Source organism: Gekko japonicus, unplaced genomic scaffold, assembly GCF_001447785.1.
Source record: "Gekko japonicus isolate JY-2015 unplaced genomic scaffold, Gekko_japonicus_V1.1 scaffold621, whole genome shotgun sequence".
In the NCBI taxonomy this organism is placed as follows: Eukaryota; Metazoa; Chordata; class Lepidosauria; order Squamata; family Gekkonidae; genus Gekko; species Gekko japonicus.
The window spans coordinates 859,341-871,300 of NW_015173692.1; the positions used below are offsets into that span (position 1 = coordinate 859,341).

At 40.7% G+C, this 11,960-nt stretch overlaps 1 protein-coding gene across 1 annotated transcript in view; it reads right to left on the minus strand.

Annotated features, from left to right (window-relative positions):
- The window catches only part of FER (fer (fps/fes related) tyrosine kinase), a 203,354-nt gene extending 191,952 nt beyond the window's left edge, over nt 1–11,402 (minus strand). Inside the window, exons 1-3 of the mRNA XM_015423161.1 lie at nt 11,195–11,402; nt 8,448–8,621; nt 7,487–7,586 (exon numbers count right to left, since the gene is read on the minus strand). Of these exons, the coding sequence (XP_015278647.1) occupies nt 7,487–7,586; nt 8,448–8,621; nt 11,195–11,401 (481 nt within the window). The 5' untranslated portion in view covers nt 11,402. The remainder of the gene's footprint in view (nt 1–7,486; nt 7,587–8,447; nt 8,622–11,194) is intronic.
- Between the last annotated feature and the right edge of the window lie 558 nt (nt 11,403–11,960).

Below are 11,960 nucleotides of genomic sequence, written 5' to 3' on the forward strand. Positions count from 1 at the left end.
GGACCAGCAACAAACATCAATTTAAACATCAATGTAACCACAAAAGAAAGCTTTCCCCCTTTAGAAGACTTTCAAGCACGGAGAAGCGGGTGTATAATTCTAGAAACTCCCGTTGGGGTTTGACTTTGGTGGAAAAAAGGATGTAAATTGACTGGTAGTTATTATACTGAATGAATTTATTATTATTGTTGATATTGCATGAAAGGAATATATACCAGTTTTAGGATACTATAAGCACACAATGCACTTTATAAGATGGAACAAATAGAACACATTAATTTATAAAAATAGATTTTTGCAGTGTATATATTTATTGTTTAACTCCTCTAACACAGGAGCTCGAGTTGCTACAGCTAAATCAGATCACAGCAACAAGTATAGGGACCATGGTGGTATACAGCAATACTGGTCAAAAACACTGCAAAAATTCAGTCAAATGTAAATGTCTGAAATGTATATTATTGTAAGGTACTATCTTCCCAATAAATCAATACAATAAAAAATCTGAATGTTTCACAGTATATTCTTAGAAATAGACTCTTATACATAGTAATTATCACAGTCTTTCAAGACATCTCATTGTTGTTCCACCATGTATGTATAATTCTGAGAATGCTTTACCCTTTTGTGGAAGGTTTCTGTATGAATTTTGGTGGTTCACGTTCCGCTATAAACGTGATGTATTGACTCAGATACAGCTATAAAAAGATACTGGTGAGTGATTTTTGTTTTATTAGGTCATTCTTTTTTCCTTGCAGTTATGAATGTATGAATGCTGTTGTGCTGTCTTGGCTGGCTGCCCCAGAGACCACACACTGGAAGCTTGTAAACACAGTCCAGAATCAAGGTCAGTCAGAGCCGAAAGTCAAAGAGCCAGGAGGTCAAGTCAAGGCTGCAAGGACAAGGAGCAGGTCTGAGTGAGCAAAGCTGCTGCCGCGTTGAACCAAGTGCACTGAGTGCTTTTGAGCAAGTCCTTCCCTTCCGTGGGGTTGAGTCTGCAAAGGCTTACAGCTCTTCCCTCTGCCTCTGCAGGAGCTGGAGTCTGGCACTCCTTCTTCGCTCCTGCATAGTCAGCCTCTGGCGTGCCCTACACCTGGGGCACTCAGGAGAACTAGGCAAGGAGTCTGGCCTTGGGCTGTCTGCAACTGGGGGTGCTGGGCCAGGCTCAGGATCGGCCTCTCCTTCTGGCTGCATCTCCTGTGCAGCTGCTGGGGACTCTTCCTCCTCAGGTATAGTTGAGGGTTCTTCGCCTCTTCCTCATCTGAGGAGTATTTAGCCTCAGCAGACCTAGGACCCACGACAGCTGTGCTATTTGACATTGAAACTTACCTGCAGGACAATTCAAGACAGACATAAGAGAAGCGATCCTTGAGAAAGAATTCTTGAAACAGATTTCATCTGGGTATCCATAGGATCACAACTGAAACACCTTTAAAGAAGCGAGCTTCCAAATTTGAATATCTGCACTTATTATTTTCGAGTTGATGCTGAAAGGACATGGTTTTCAGTACTTTACATGATGAGATATCATACATGGTAGAACAACAATGAGATGTCTTGAAAGACTGATGATTACTATGTGTAAGAGTATACTGTGAAACATTCAGATATTTTTATTGTATTGGTTTATTAAGAATACCTTACAATAATATACATTCTTTGACATTTACATTTGACTGAATTTTTGCACAGTATTTTTGACCAATATTGCTAAAACAGATCATATGCAGTATAAGCTTCACTTTAGTTTCACTTTTTCAAAATCTAGTTGAACTTCTTTGGGCAGAGCTGGATGGGAGCTCCGACAGTGGACTCATGACCAGCTCTCATAGGCAAGGCCTGTGGTTGGTGAGGCTTCGGGACCAGGATTCCTCAGGCTGGCAGAAGTGTCTTCAGGCCCTTGCAGGTTAAAAAACACAGCCATGCCTCCACAGCTTGATGGGGTCAGGCCAGAAAGGAGGCCAATGCAAAGTTGTCCACAAAGGGGCACAAACCAGTTCCAAGCCATTTCCAGGGAAGTGAGGCAACACCCAGGATAAATTGGTTCCTTATAAACCAGAGGTCGGGGAAGTCCTTACAAGTATTGTGATGAATTATTTAAGTTCCTCCAGCCCACAGCCAAGGAGAACACAGTCAGGGCTCTTCTTCTCTCCACGGAGATAGCTCAGAGAGAAGGGCAGGGGTGCGGGAAAATCCTGACCAGGGTGGAGTCGGGTGAAGATTCAACCCCCTCAGAATTTGAAGCCTCTCTGCACAGGTGGAAGGTGACCCCAGTATGCCCTCTAGTGGCATTGAGGGAGCACATTTGCTCAACAACCTACCAAACAGAGATCTTTGGACAACCCTCTCGTCACACCACTAGCACCAGTCCACATTCTCACTTTCTTTAACTTTCCATCATGTGAATCACACCACTGGGCCATCAAAGTCAGCACTGTCTACTCAGACAGGCAGCAGCTCTCCAGGGTCTCTGGCTGAGGTCTTTGACATCACCTCCTACCTGATCCTTTTAACTGGAGATGCCAGGAATTGAACCTCTGACCATCTGCATGCCAAGCAGATGCTCTGCCAGTGAGCCACAGCATCATAATATTCTCTATGAACTTTAGTTCACCCTCTGTTGCACCAAGAGGTTACTATCACTAAGCATTAGCAGGGCTTGCCCATATAAGTGGGCAGACAAAAAACAAGAGGTCTTGGTTCACAAAGACAGTAAGAGTGATTAACACATGGAATTCACTGCCACAGGAAGTGGTGGCGGCTACAAGCATGGACGGCTTCAAAAGGGAATTAGATAAGCATATGGAGCAGAGGTCCATCAGTGGCTATTACCCACAAGGTATAGATAGGGGCTCTGGGGCAAGTGATGCTCTGTCTTCTTGGTGCTTGGGGGGGTGTCAACAGTGGGAGAGCTTCTAATGTCCTGGCCCCACTGGTGGACCTCCTGATGGCACTGGTATTTCTGGCCACTGTATGACACAGTGTTAGACTGGACGGGCCTTTGGCCTGATCCAACATTGACGTCTCTTATGTTCTTATGTTCTTATAAGCAGACCTCCATCTAGATAATCTGGCATGTTTAGAAGCTGCGATGTGATTTAAATATTACAGCAAATGATTAGCAGCAAGTCTGGTCTTTAAGGACTGTAGCAAAAGTCCCCAGACTATGATGTCTTTCTAAAACATCCCTTTTGTAAGGAAAAACTCTACAAGTACTTTACTTCTAATGACTATAACCGGCTTGTCAGTTACAGTGGTACACTAGGAGGTTAATGCAGTTTCTTGCAACAAATACTTTAAAATCCTTTTTCAAAGCTTTTCACTCTTTGATTCTGGAGTACCCAGTATGATGAACATGTAATGTGTTAGTTGGACATTAATATGCAAGTATTTCTGCCCTTCTTTAATAAGAAGAATTCAACAGTGTTGCACAGTTCTCTCATTCCTATAGCTATCTGCCTTTGTATAAGCATTCCGTAAATGTTCATCCCACTAATGACAATTGCAGATAATTAACTTGTGATATCTTACAATGTTAGAAATCACTTTGAATATATACTTTGATTTTTATTATATGCCTTATAATGTCAATCATTATAAAAATTTAAACATAATACAACACATACTTCTGCTACTACTTAAAATGGAATAATTTATAAACTAGACTAAACAGGATGTTTCAATTGTTTCCAAGTTAATCAGCCTACACTTAAGATCAGCACAGAATTTCATGAACACTAAACTGATTCATCTGAAGATGTTTAAGACTAATCTTTTCTTAATTCACTTCAACTGCACCACCATAATTTCTTGTCTAAGCTTTGAATGTCAGTTAATATGGTTAAGACTTTCAATAGACCGACTGTTAAAACCAATATACTATAGTCTTATTTAGTAGTTTACTTAGATAAACTGGTCATAAGAACATAAGAACATAAGAGACGCCAATGTTGGATCAGGCCAAAGGCCCATCCAGTCCAACACTCTGTGTCACACAGTGGCCAGAAATACCAGTGCCATCAGGAGGTCCAGCAGTGGGGCCAGGACATTAGAAGCCCTCCCACTGTTGACCCCCCCCCAAGCACCAAGAAGACAGAGCATCACTTGCCCCAGAGCCCCTAGCTATACCTTGTGGCTAATAGCCACTGATGGACCTCTGCTCCATATGCTTATCTAATTCCCTTTTGAAGCCGTCCATGCTTGTAGCACCCACCACTTCCTGTGGCAGTGAATTCCATGTGTTAATCACTCTTTGGGTGAAGAAGTATTTCCTTTTATCCGTTCTAACCCGACCGCTCTGCAGTTTCATGGAGTGCCCACGAGTTCTTGTATTGTGAGAAAGGGAGAAAAGTACCTCTTTCTTTACCTGCTCTTTCCCATGCATAATCTTATAAACCTCGATCATGTCACCCCTCAGTCGTCTTTTCTCCAAGCTAAAGAGCCCTAAGCGCTTTAACCTTTCCTCATAGGGAAAGTGTTCCAACCCTTTTATCATTCGAGTTGCCCTTTTCTGCACTTTTTCCAAAGCTATAATATCCTTTTTAAGGTGTGGTGCCCAGAACTGCACACAGTATTCCAAATGAGGTCTCACCATTGATTTATATAGGGGCATTATTATATTGGCTGATCTGTTTTCAATACCCTTCCTAATAATCCCCAGCATAGCATTGGCCTTCTTTATTGCAGTCACACACTGTCTCGACATTTTCAGTGAGTTATCCACTACAACTCCAAGATCTCTCTCTTGCTCAGTCTCTGCCAGTTCAGACCCCATCAATGTGTATTTATATTTAGGATTTTTGGCTCCAATGTGCATCACCTTGCACTTGGCCACATTGAACCCCATTTGCCATGTTGACGCCCACTCGCCCATCCTTGACAGATCCCCTTGGAGTGCCTCACAATCCTCACTGGTTTTCACCACCCTGAACAACTTTGTATCATCCGCAAATTTAGCCACTTCACTGCTTACTCCCATCTCCAAATCATTAATGAACAAGTTAAAAAGCAGTGGACCAAGTACTGATCCCTGCGGTACCCCACTGCTTACCACCCTCCACTGAGAAAATTGCCCACCTACACTCACTCTCTGTTTTCTATGAACTAGCCAGTTTTTGATCCATAAAAGGACTTGTCCTTCTATCCCATGATTTTTGAGCTTACTTAGGAGCCTTTGATGAGGAACTTTATCAAAAGCTTTCTGGAAGTCAAGGTAAATAATATCTATTGGATCCCCCTTGTCCACATGTTTGTTCACCCCCTCAAAGAACACTAACAGGTTAGTGAGACAAGATCTTCCCTTACAGAAACCGTGCTGAGTCTGCCTCAATAGGTTTTGTTCATCTATGTGCCTACTAATTCTTTCCTTAATAATGGTTTCCACCAATTTACCCGGTATCGACGTCAGACTGACTGGCCTGTAATTTCCCGGATCTCCTCTGGAACCCTTTTTAAAGATGGGAGTGACATTAGCTACCTTCCAATCCTCAGGAATGGAGGCAGATTTTAAGGAAAGATTACATATCTTTGTCAGGAGATCTACAAGTTCACATTTGAGTTCTTTCAGAACTCTCGGATGTATGCCATCTGGGCCTGGTGATTTTTCAGTTTTTAAGTTGTCAATGAAAAAAACCTTCTACTTAAATATTTTGTCAATGAAAAAAACCTTCTACTTAAATATTTCATTGCTAACCATACTGTAATACTGCATTACCAAAACGCCAAACTAGTTCCATCAGCCTAAGGCAGCTTTGAACTTGTCTTCTCTCAAGCAGCAGCTACCTACTAAAAGTTTTTTAAAAATATATACTGGGATAGAGCATGCCTTCTACTTAAACTGAAGCAGTCCTTCCAATCACAGTCAATATTTATATCGTAATATACTAACTTTTATTTCTTCTAGTGAAGACTTTAGCAACAATTGACTAACTTGTTGCATGTAATAGAACATTCACAAACATCCTAACTACTGAATAAATGACAGCATCAACAATATTCACAAACATTCAGCTTTGATAAGGGAAGTGAAAAGGCAGTTTGCTCAAAATTTAAAAAATGTATATAAACCCAAAAGATTGAGTTGAGGTCCAGAAAGCCATCCCAGGAGATAGAAAAGCAAACAGAAAAACAGACAACTAGGGATGGGCATGGACCGGCTGATGAACTAAAGTTTGTCATGAATTTTGGCTCAGAGGTTAAAGACACTGAGCTGCAGACCGGAAGGTGAGTAGCTCAGCAGTTCGAGACCCTAGTGCTGCGTGACGGAGTGAGCTCCTGTCTCTGGCCCCAGCTCCTGCCAACCTAGCAGTTTGAAAGCAAGAAATTGCAAGTAGATAAATAGGTACCACTTCAGTGGGAAGGTAACAGTGTTGGTGCGCCTCGGCATTTAGTCATGCTGGCCACATGACCACAGAGAAGTCTTCGGACAGCGCTGGCTCTTTGGATTGGAAACGGACATGAGCAACACCCCCTAGAGTCAAATTCAACTGGCTTTCGAGCAAGGGAAACTGAAGTTACCTAAACTGAAGTTACATGAACTGAAGAACCATGACTAACTTCCATGGCCAGCAGACAGGAGAAGGTGAAGTGCCTCCTGGGAGGCATTTTACTCCTTCCTTTTTGCTGATCAGAGAAAGCCACAGCCAGCAGAAAGGAGGGGGTGTAATGTCCCCTGGGAGGCACTTCATCTCCATATTTAACTCTCTGGAAAGCAGAAGGGAGCAAAACCAGAGAGTTAAATGGGGTCCACTGCTCAGCTGTTAGGTTTAAATGGCTCTGAGCCATTTAAATCCCTGCTTTCTGCCCCCCGCCACTTTCTTGGGGAGCAGAAAGCAGAGGTTTAAACTTTAAATGGCTCACAAACCTAAATGAACAGGTTCAGTTCAGGAAACAGCACATTGGTTTGCAGTTTGTGACCATCCCTACAGACAATACACACTATACAGTCAGCTTCAGAACAGGTATCTGAAGGAAGAGCAAGTAGAGGAGACAGAGTGAATTTCACGTTGCTTTGTACTAGCGAGCCAGTTTAGGTCAGCCCTAGTTAGTACTTAGGAGAATACTAAGGAAGTCCAAGATTGCTACACAGAAGCAGGCAATACCAATCCACTTCTGTTAGTCTCTTGTCTTAAGCCCTACCAGGTTGCCATAAGTCAGCTGTGACTTAATGGCACTTTCCACCAACAACCAGTTTAGTTTTAACTGTGGTTTTATTAAGCACAAGTATGACCTGGACAGCCCAGGATAGCCTGATCTCATCAGATCTTGAAAGCTAAGCAGATTCTGCCCTGGTCAGTATTTGGATGGGAGACTACCAAGGAATCCCAGGTTTGCTACTCAGAGGCAGGCAATGACAAACCACCTTTGAATGTCTCTTGCCTTGAAAACCCTATGGGGTTGCCATAAGTTGGCTGTGACTTGACAGCAAAAAATTCCTTAAAGGGTCATGCAGATTCACCACTCATACAACCAACTATTAAATACCTACCTTTAGACACAGCTTCCTTGTACTTCTCTTTAGCAGAATTTACTTCTTTAACTAATTGTCTATAACTTGATTTTAATTTTTCCAATTCTGTTTTCGTTACCTATCATGACAAAAAACAGAAAAAAGGCATTAAATCATTCTGATTTAATAAAAAGACACTCAACTGACAAATGCAGCACTAATGCAGAAGCTCTCCACAACTGTGCTGAACCATACAGTAATTGTCATGCAAATGTTACAGATCCTTTTGTGACATGTTACTAAGAAAAATAATTTGTCAGCCTCTGCAGTATAATGTTTTAAGTGATCCTTGTGTAATCTGTTTAAGGCAAAATAAAGGATCACATGAATGCTATTTTAACATGTTTAATCCAAACATATAGCAAAAAGGGCATCTCTGGTAAAGTTAAGAATGCGTTCATAAGGTAGGCAAAGAAATCCTCACATTATGCATACTACGTATGAAGAAGAGCTCCTCCAGAGAAAACTGAACACAAAAAAGTTGGTGCCTAGCACTGACTTCTGTCCCTTCTCACGTCAAATAGCCTAGTGTTATTGAATTACCCGACATGACTGGTTATTTGTTAACTACCCATCTGCCATCTTAGCACTATTTTCAACTACCGTTCATGGTTTAACCTGGAAATGAGCAACATTTCCCTATAGAAGTTTACTAATATCCAAATTCAGATAATAAGTCTTAGAACAGTTTTTATAAAAAAGGCAGTAAAAAACCTAGCTTCTCATAAAACTGATAACTAGGGCGGAAAGTCAAAGATTTTACCCACAGAACTGCTCTCTCAACTTAATTCCCTGGCTTGGACTGTTCTGGCTTTCAAGAGGGCCACCAAGAACAGGCCCCACAATCATCAATAGATTCTCCCTGCCAATACAATGATGAGAAGCTTGTAATGCCAAATATCCTTTTCAGTTAAAAACAAGGAGTAATTAAGTGAAATACCTTGAACATCTCTGCCTCTATCTGCTGGTGAACACCGATGTAACTCTTCTTTATTTGCTGCTTGTCTTTGATCATCATGGTAAGTCTATGTAACGGCCCAGCATTCAAGTCTTCCGCATGTGACTTCATGATCTTGCTAAGCTGTTCAGTTTGCTGTACAATGAGCAGCCATGACTTGAAGAAAAATGGAACCTTATTTGTTATTGGCTTAGACACAAAGTATGTGGGCACAAACTTTCACGTTTCAAAAAGCATTTATTTATTATTAGGAAACCACGAACAGAAGTCAATTCAGCATGTTGAAGAACATGTGTCTTATTACATTTATGAAGTTGAAGTACAGACGGATTATCTAACCATTCATTGTTAAGCCATTCACACATTTGTATAAGTACACTTACCAGTTCCTCAAAATACCAGTTTCACAGTAAATTAAGCTATTCTGATATTGAACTCACACAATACTTCTGACGTTCGCAATGCAAATGATCATAATTTAAGACTGCAAAAAGACATCATGAAGAACTGAATTCAGTCTACAGAACCAAAATCTTACAAAAGGAAATGGAGACATCTTACTATAAATACATGCTTTGAACAGCAAACAATGAAACTTTTGGTCTCCAGAAATTCTTTGGTTCATAAAATGATTAATCAATGTAACAGAGACACAGCTGAAAAATGGAGATTGCAAAAACTAGAATAAATAAAATCTGCAGTAAACACAATTAATGCTCCAAATAAGTTCTCTAAAGTAGCTGTACAGAAAAAGCAATGACATTATAATGAAACTATCATTCTTACGGGGGGGGGGGAGCATACAACCAACAACTCAGAAAGTACGGTAGCTAGTGAAATGCAGCAACTTCTGCAGCATGCTCACGAACCTGAATTATGTTTCTAATAGGACAAGTAAAAGTAATTTATACAATCTATTCCAACCCATTTACATGTTATTTCATTTTCCCATTTTGTTAGTTCTCTTCATTACTGCCTAAGGAACAGAAAAGCTAGATGGCTGACAAATAACTATCAAAACATGGGTTCACTAACACTGCCATCCTAAGCAGAATTACACCCTTCTAAGTTTATTGAAGTCAATGGGATTAAAAGGGCATAACTATGCTTAAAATGACACTGTTAGTCACCAGTTTAACTACATATCTAATAGAAACCAAATGACACAAATATTGCCAGAGGAACAAGGTATATCTGTAAACAGCACCAACACTGGAGCATCTGTCTACAAGGTCTTGGTGGGAAAAAAATTCTTCCCAACTTCTGAAGAGTGGTGCAAGGCCACAGGGTGAAAGAAAAAGGTGGGAACAGGGATACCCAATCATTTTATAACCCAGCACATATTATGTAGTGGTTATGCCACGCTCTGCCACACTACTGAAGAACTTCCTTAAAAATGTAGAAAACATGGTCTCAGGCAGGTGATGGCAACAGATTGCAATCACATTGTGCTGTGCTACAGAAAAGAAGTCTGCTAAGTGTACAAGACATTGTTCAATCTCTGGATTCTGAAATTAGACAGAAATAAAACCACAAAGCCAGGTGTCCATTAAATTCAATAACAAGCAAAACTGCCCCCTCCCGCCCAAAAGCATCTAGGCATGCCCTCTTCCCAGTGCTCCCCAAGGCAGTGAGCACAAAGCAGCCACAGCTGCCCTTCTTCCCCAAACATGTACAGTTCTAACTCTAAATTGCTACCATTAAAATACTGATGATGATGCTGGTTCCTCATATCTTGTTCCTCTTGCAGGAGCTAAGTGACAAAGACTGTCAAGTCAAGATCCCATTACTGTTAATCAGGGGCATATGCCGTAAACCATTACCCTTTAAAGTTGTACTCTGGGGTAACGGCAAATTTATCAGAATCAAAGAGACATGAATTTATAGCAGCCCTCAATTATCTGGTGTTGGTAAAAACCTTTGTGTTATTTTATAATACAGTTCTACAAGCATATACACACCACTTGTTTTTTTTACTTCACTGTTCAAAAGTTTAATTCGAATTGTTTCCTTCAAGTTAGCTACAAGTTATCATATACAAACATTTTACTTCCATAGAATGTAATTTCAAAAACCCAGATTTAACAACTGTGAAAAGCTGAGACATTCTTTGCTTAAAATACTGTGAACATCATCAGTCTTGGCTCTGCACTTATGCTCTCATCAGACAATACTTAATGCTCATGGGGGGGTGCGGGAACGTACTAGAACTTAATACCAGTACAGAAACTCAAACAAGGCAAACACAGCCAGATGCTTATAGCACAAATCACAGTGAGGCATCCTAATATGTGTAGCTGCATATTAAATGTATAAATTTAACCTTCAATTGAAGGATTACCAGCAGCTTGCTTCAAACTGTTCAAAATATTAATGTACTTATTAGGACTGCTGATTCACCTAAACAGTAATTAATTGACTACAAAAAGCCACTAATTATACCAGCCATCAGAGGGACTCCAGAGGCAAAGTGACTCAGCTGATCAGTACCCAAATTAAATCAGACTACCAGTACCCGAGGGATGTTAACAGTGTGATCCTGTGCAGTGTTACTTCAGTCTAAACTCATGGATTTCAATTTGCTTAGACTGAAGTAAGTCAGCACAGGACTGCAATGTATCATCTCTAAGATTTCCTCATTAGTGTGTTGTTAATAAATTTGGGATTCATTTACACATGCATACAATTTTTAGTTTGCTCAGTTCAATTTCTAAATATTGTTTTCATACCTTAGAGACATTACTAACATAATCCAGTTGTGAAGTACTCTCTTTATCAACCTGATTGCAAAGATTCTGTAAAGTGGAAGCATATTCCTTGTCACTTTTTATTCTCGTGGCCATAAATTTCTTCACCATTTCCAGTAGCCGCAACTCCCAATCTTGCAGTTTTAGCAAAGCTTCATGAGAATACTTCAGGTCACTTCCAAACCCCATATTTATAAGGCACTAGATATACCAAGGGCTACAAATGAGGGATCCTTCTGGTCAGCACATCTGTAGGAAGAACAAAACTAATGAGAATTGTGTTGAATGGGGAATCTATAATGCTGTTTTCCAATGCAGCATTTCTTGGAACCCTGTGTATATTTAAAACAAGAAATAAACTCAACTACATTGCCAGGAAAAAAGGGGGAAGTCTTGGTTTCTAATTCTCAAAAGTCTTGTTGAAGGCAACCCACAGAAGAGCCCCCAGCCTGCCCCGTCAGCCAGCTCTTCAAACACATAGGTGGATTACCAATTGGAAAATTCACCCAGTGAAAAATCATATGCAAAACAGTTCTTACAGGTTAAAGTCTACCATTCCATTGAGCTAATGGCAACATATTCCACTGATGAAAGATCCGACACAGCAGAACCACCATTATACTCCAAGAGAAATGGTTTTGATGACAGAGTGACCAGTACCACACAACCATCAAAAGCCTATGGCCATGAGTAAGCAACAACCAATCATGATCTTAAGCCTGCAGGCCCAAGGTGTGGACAGCTCCCA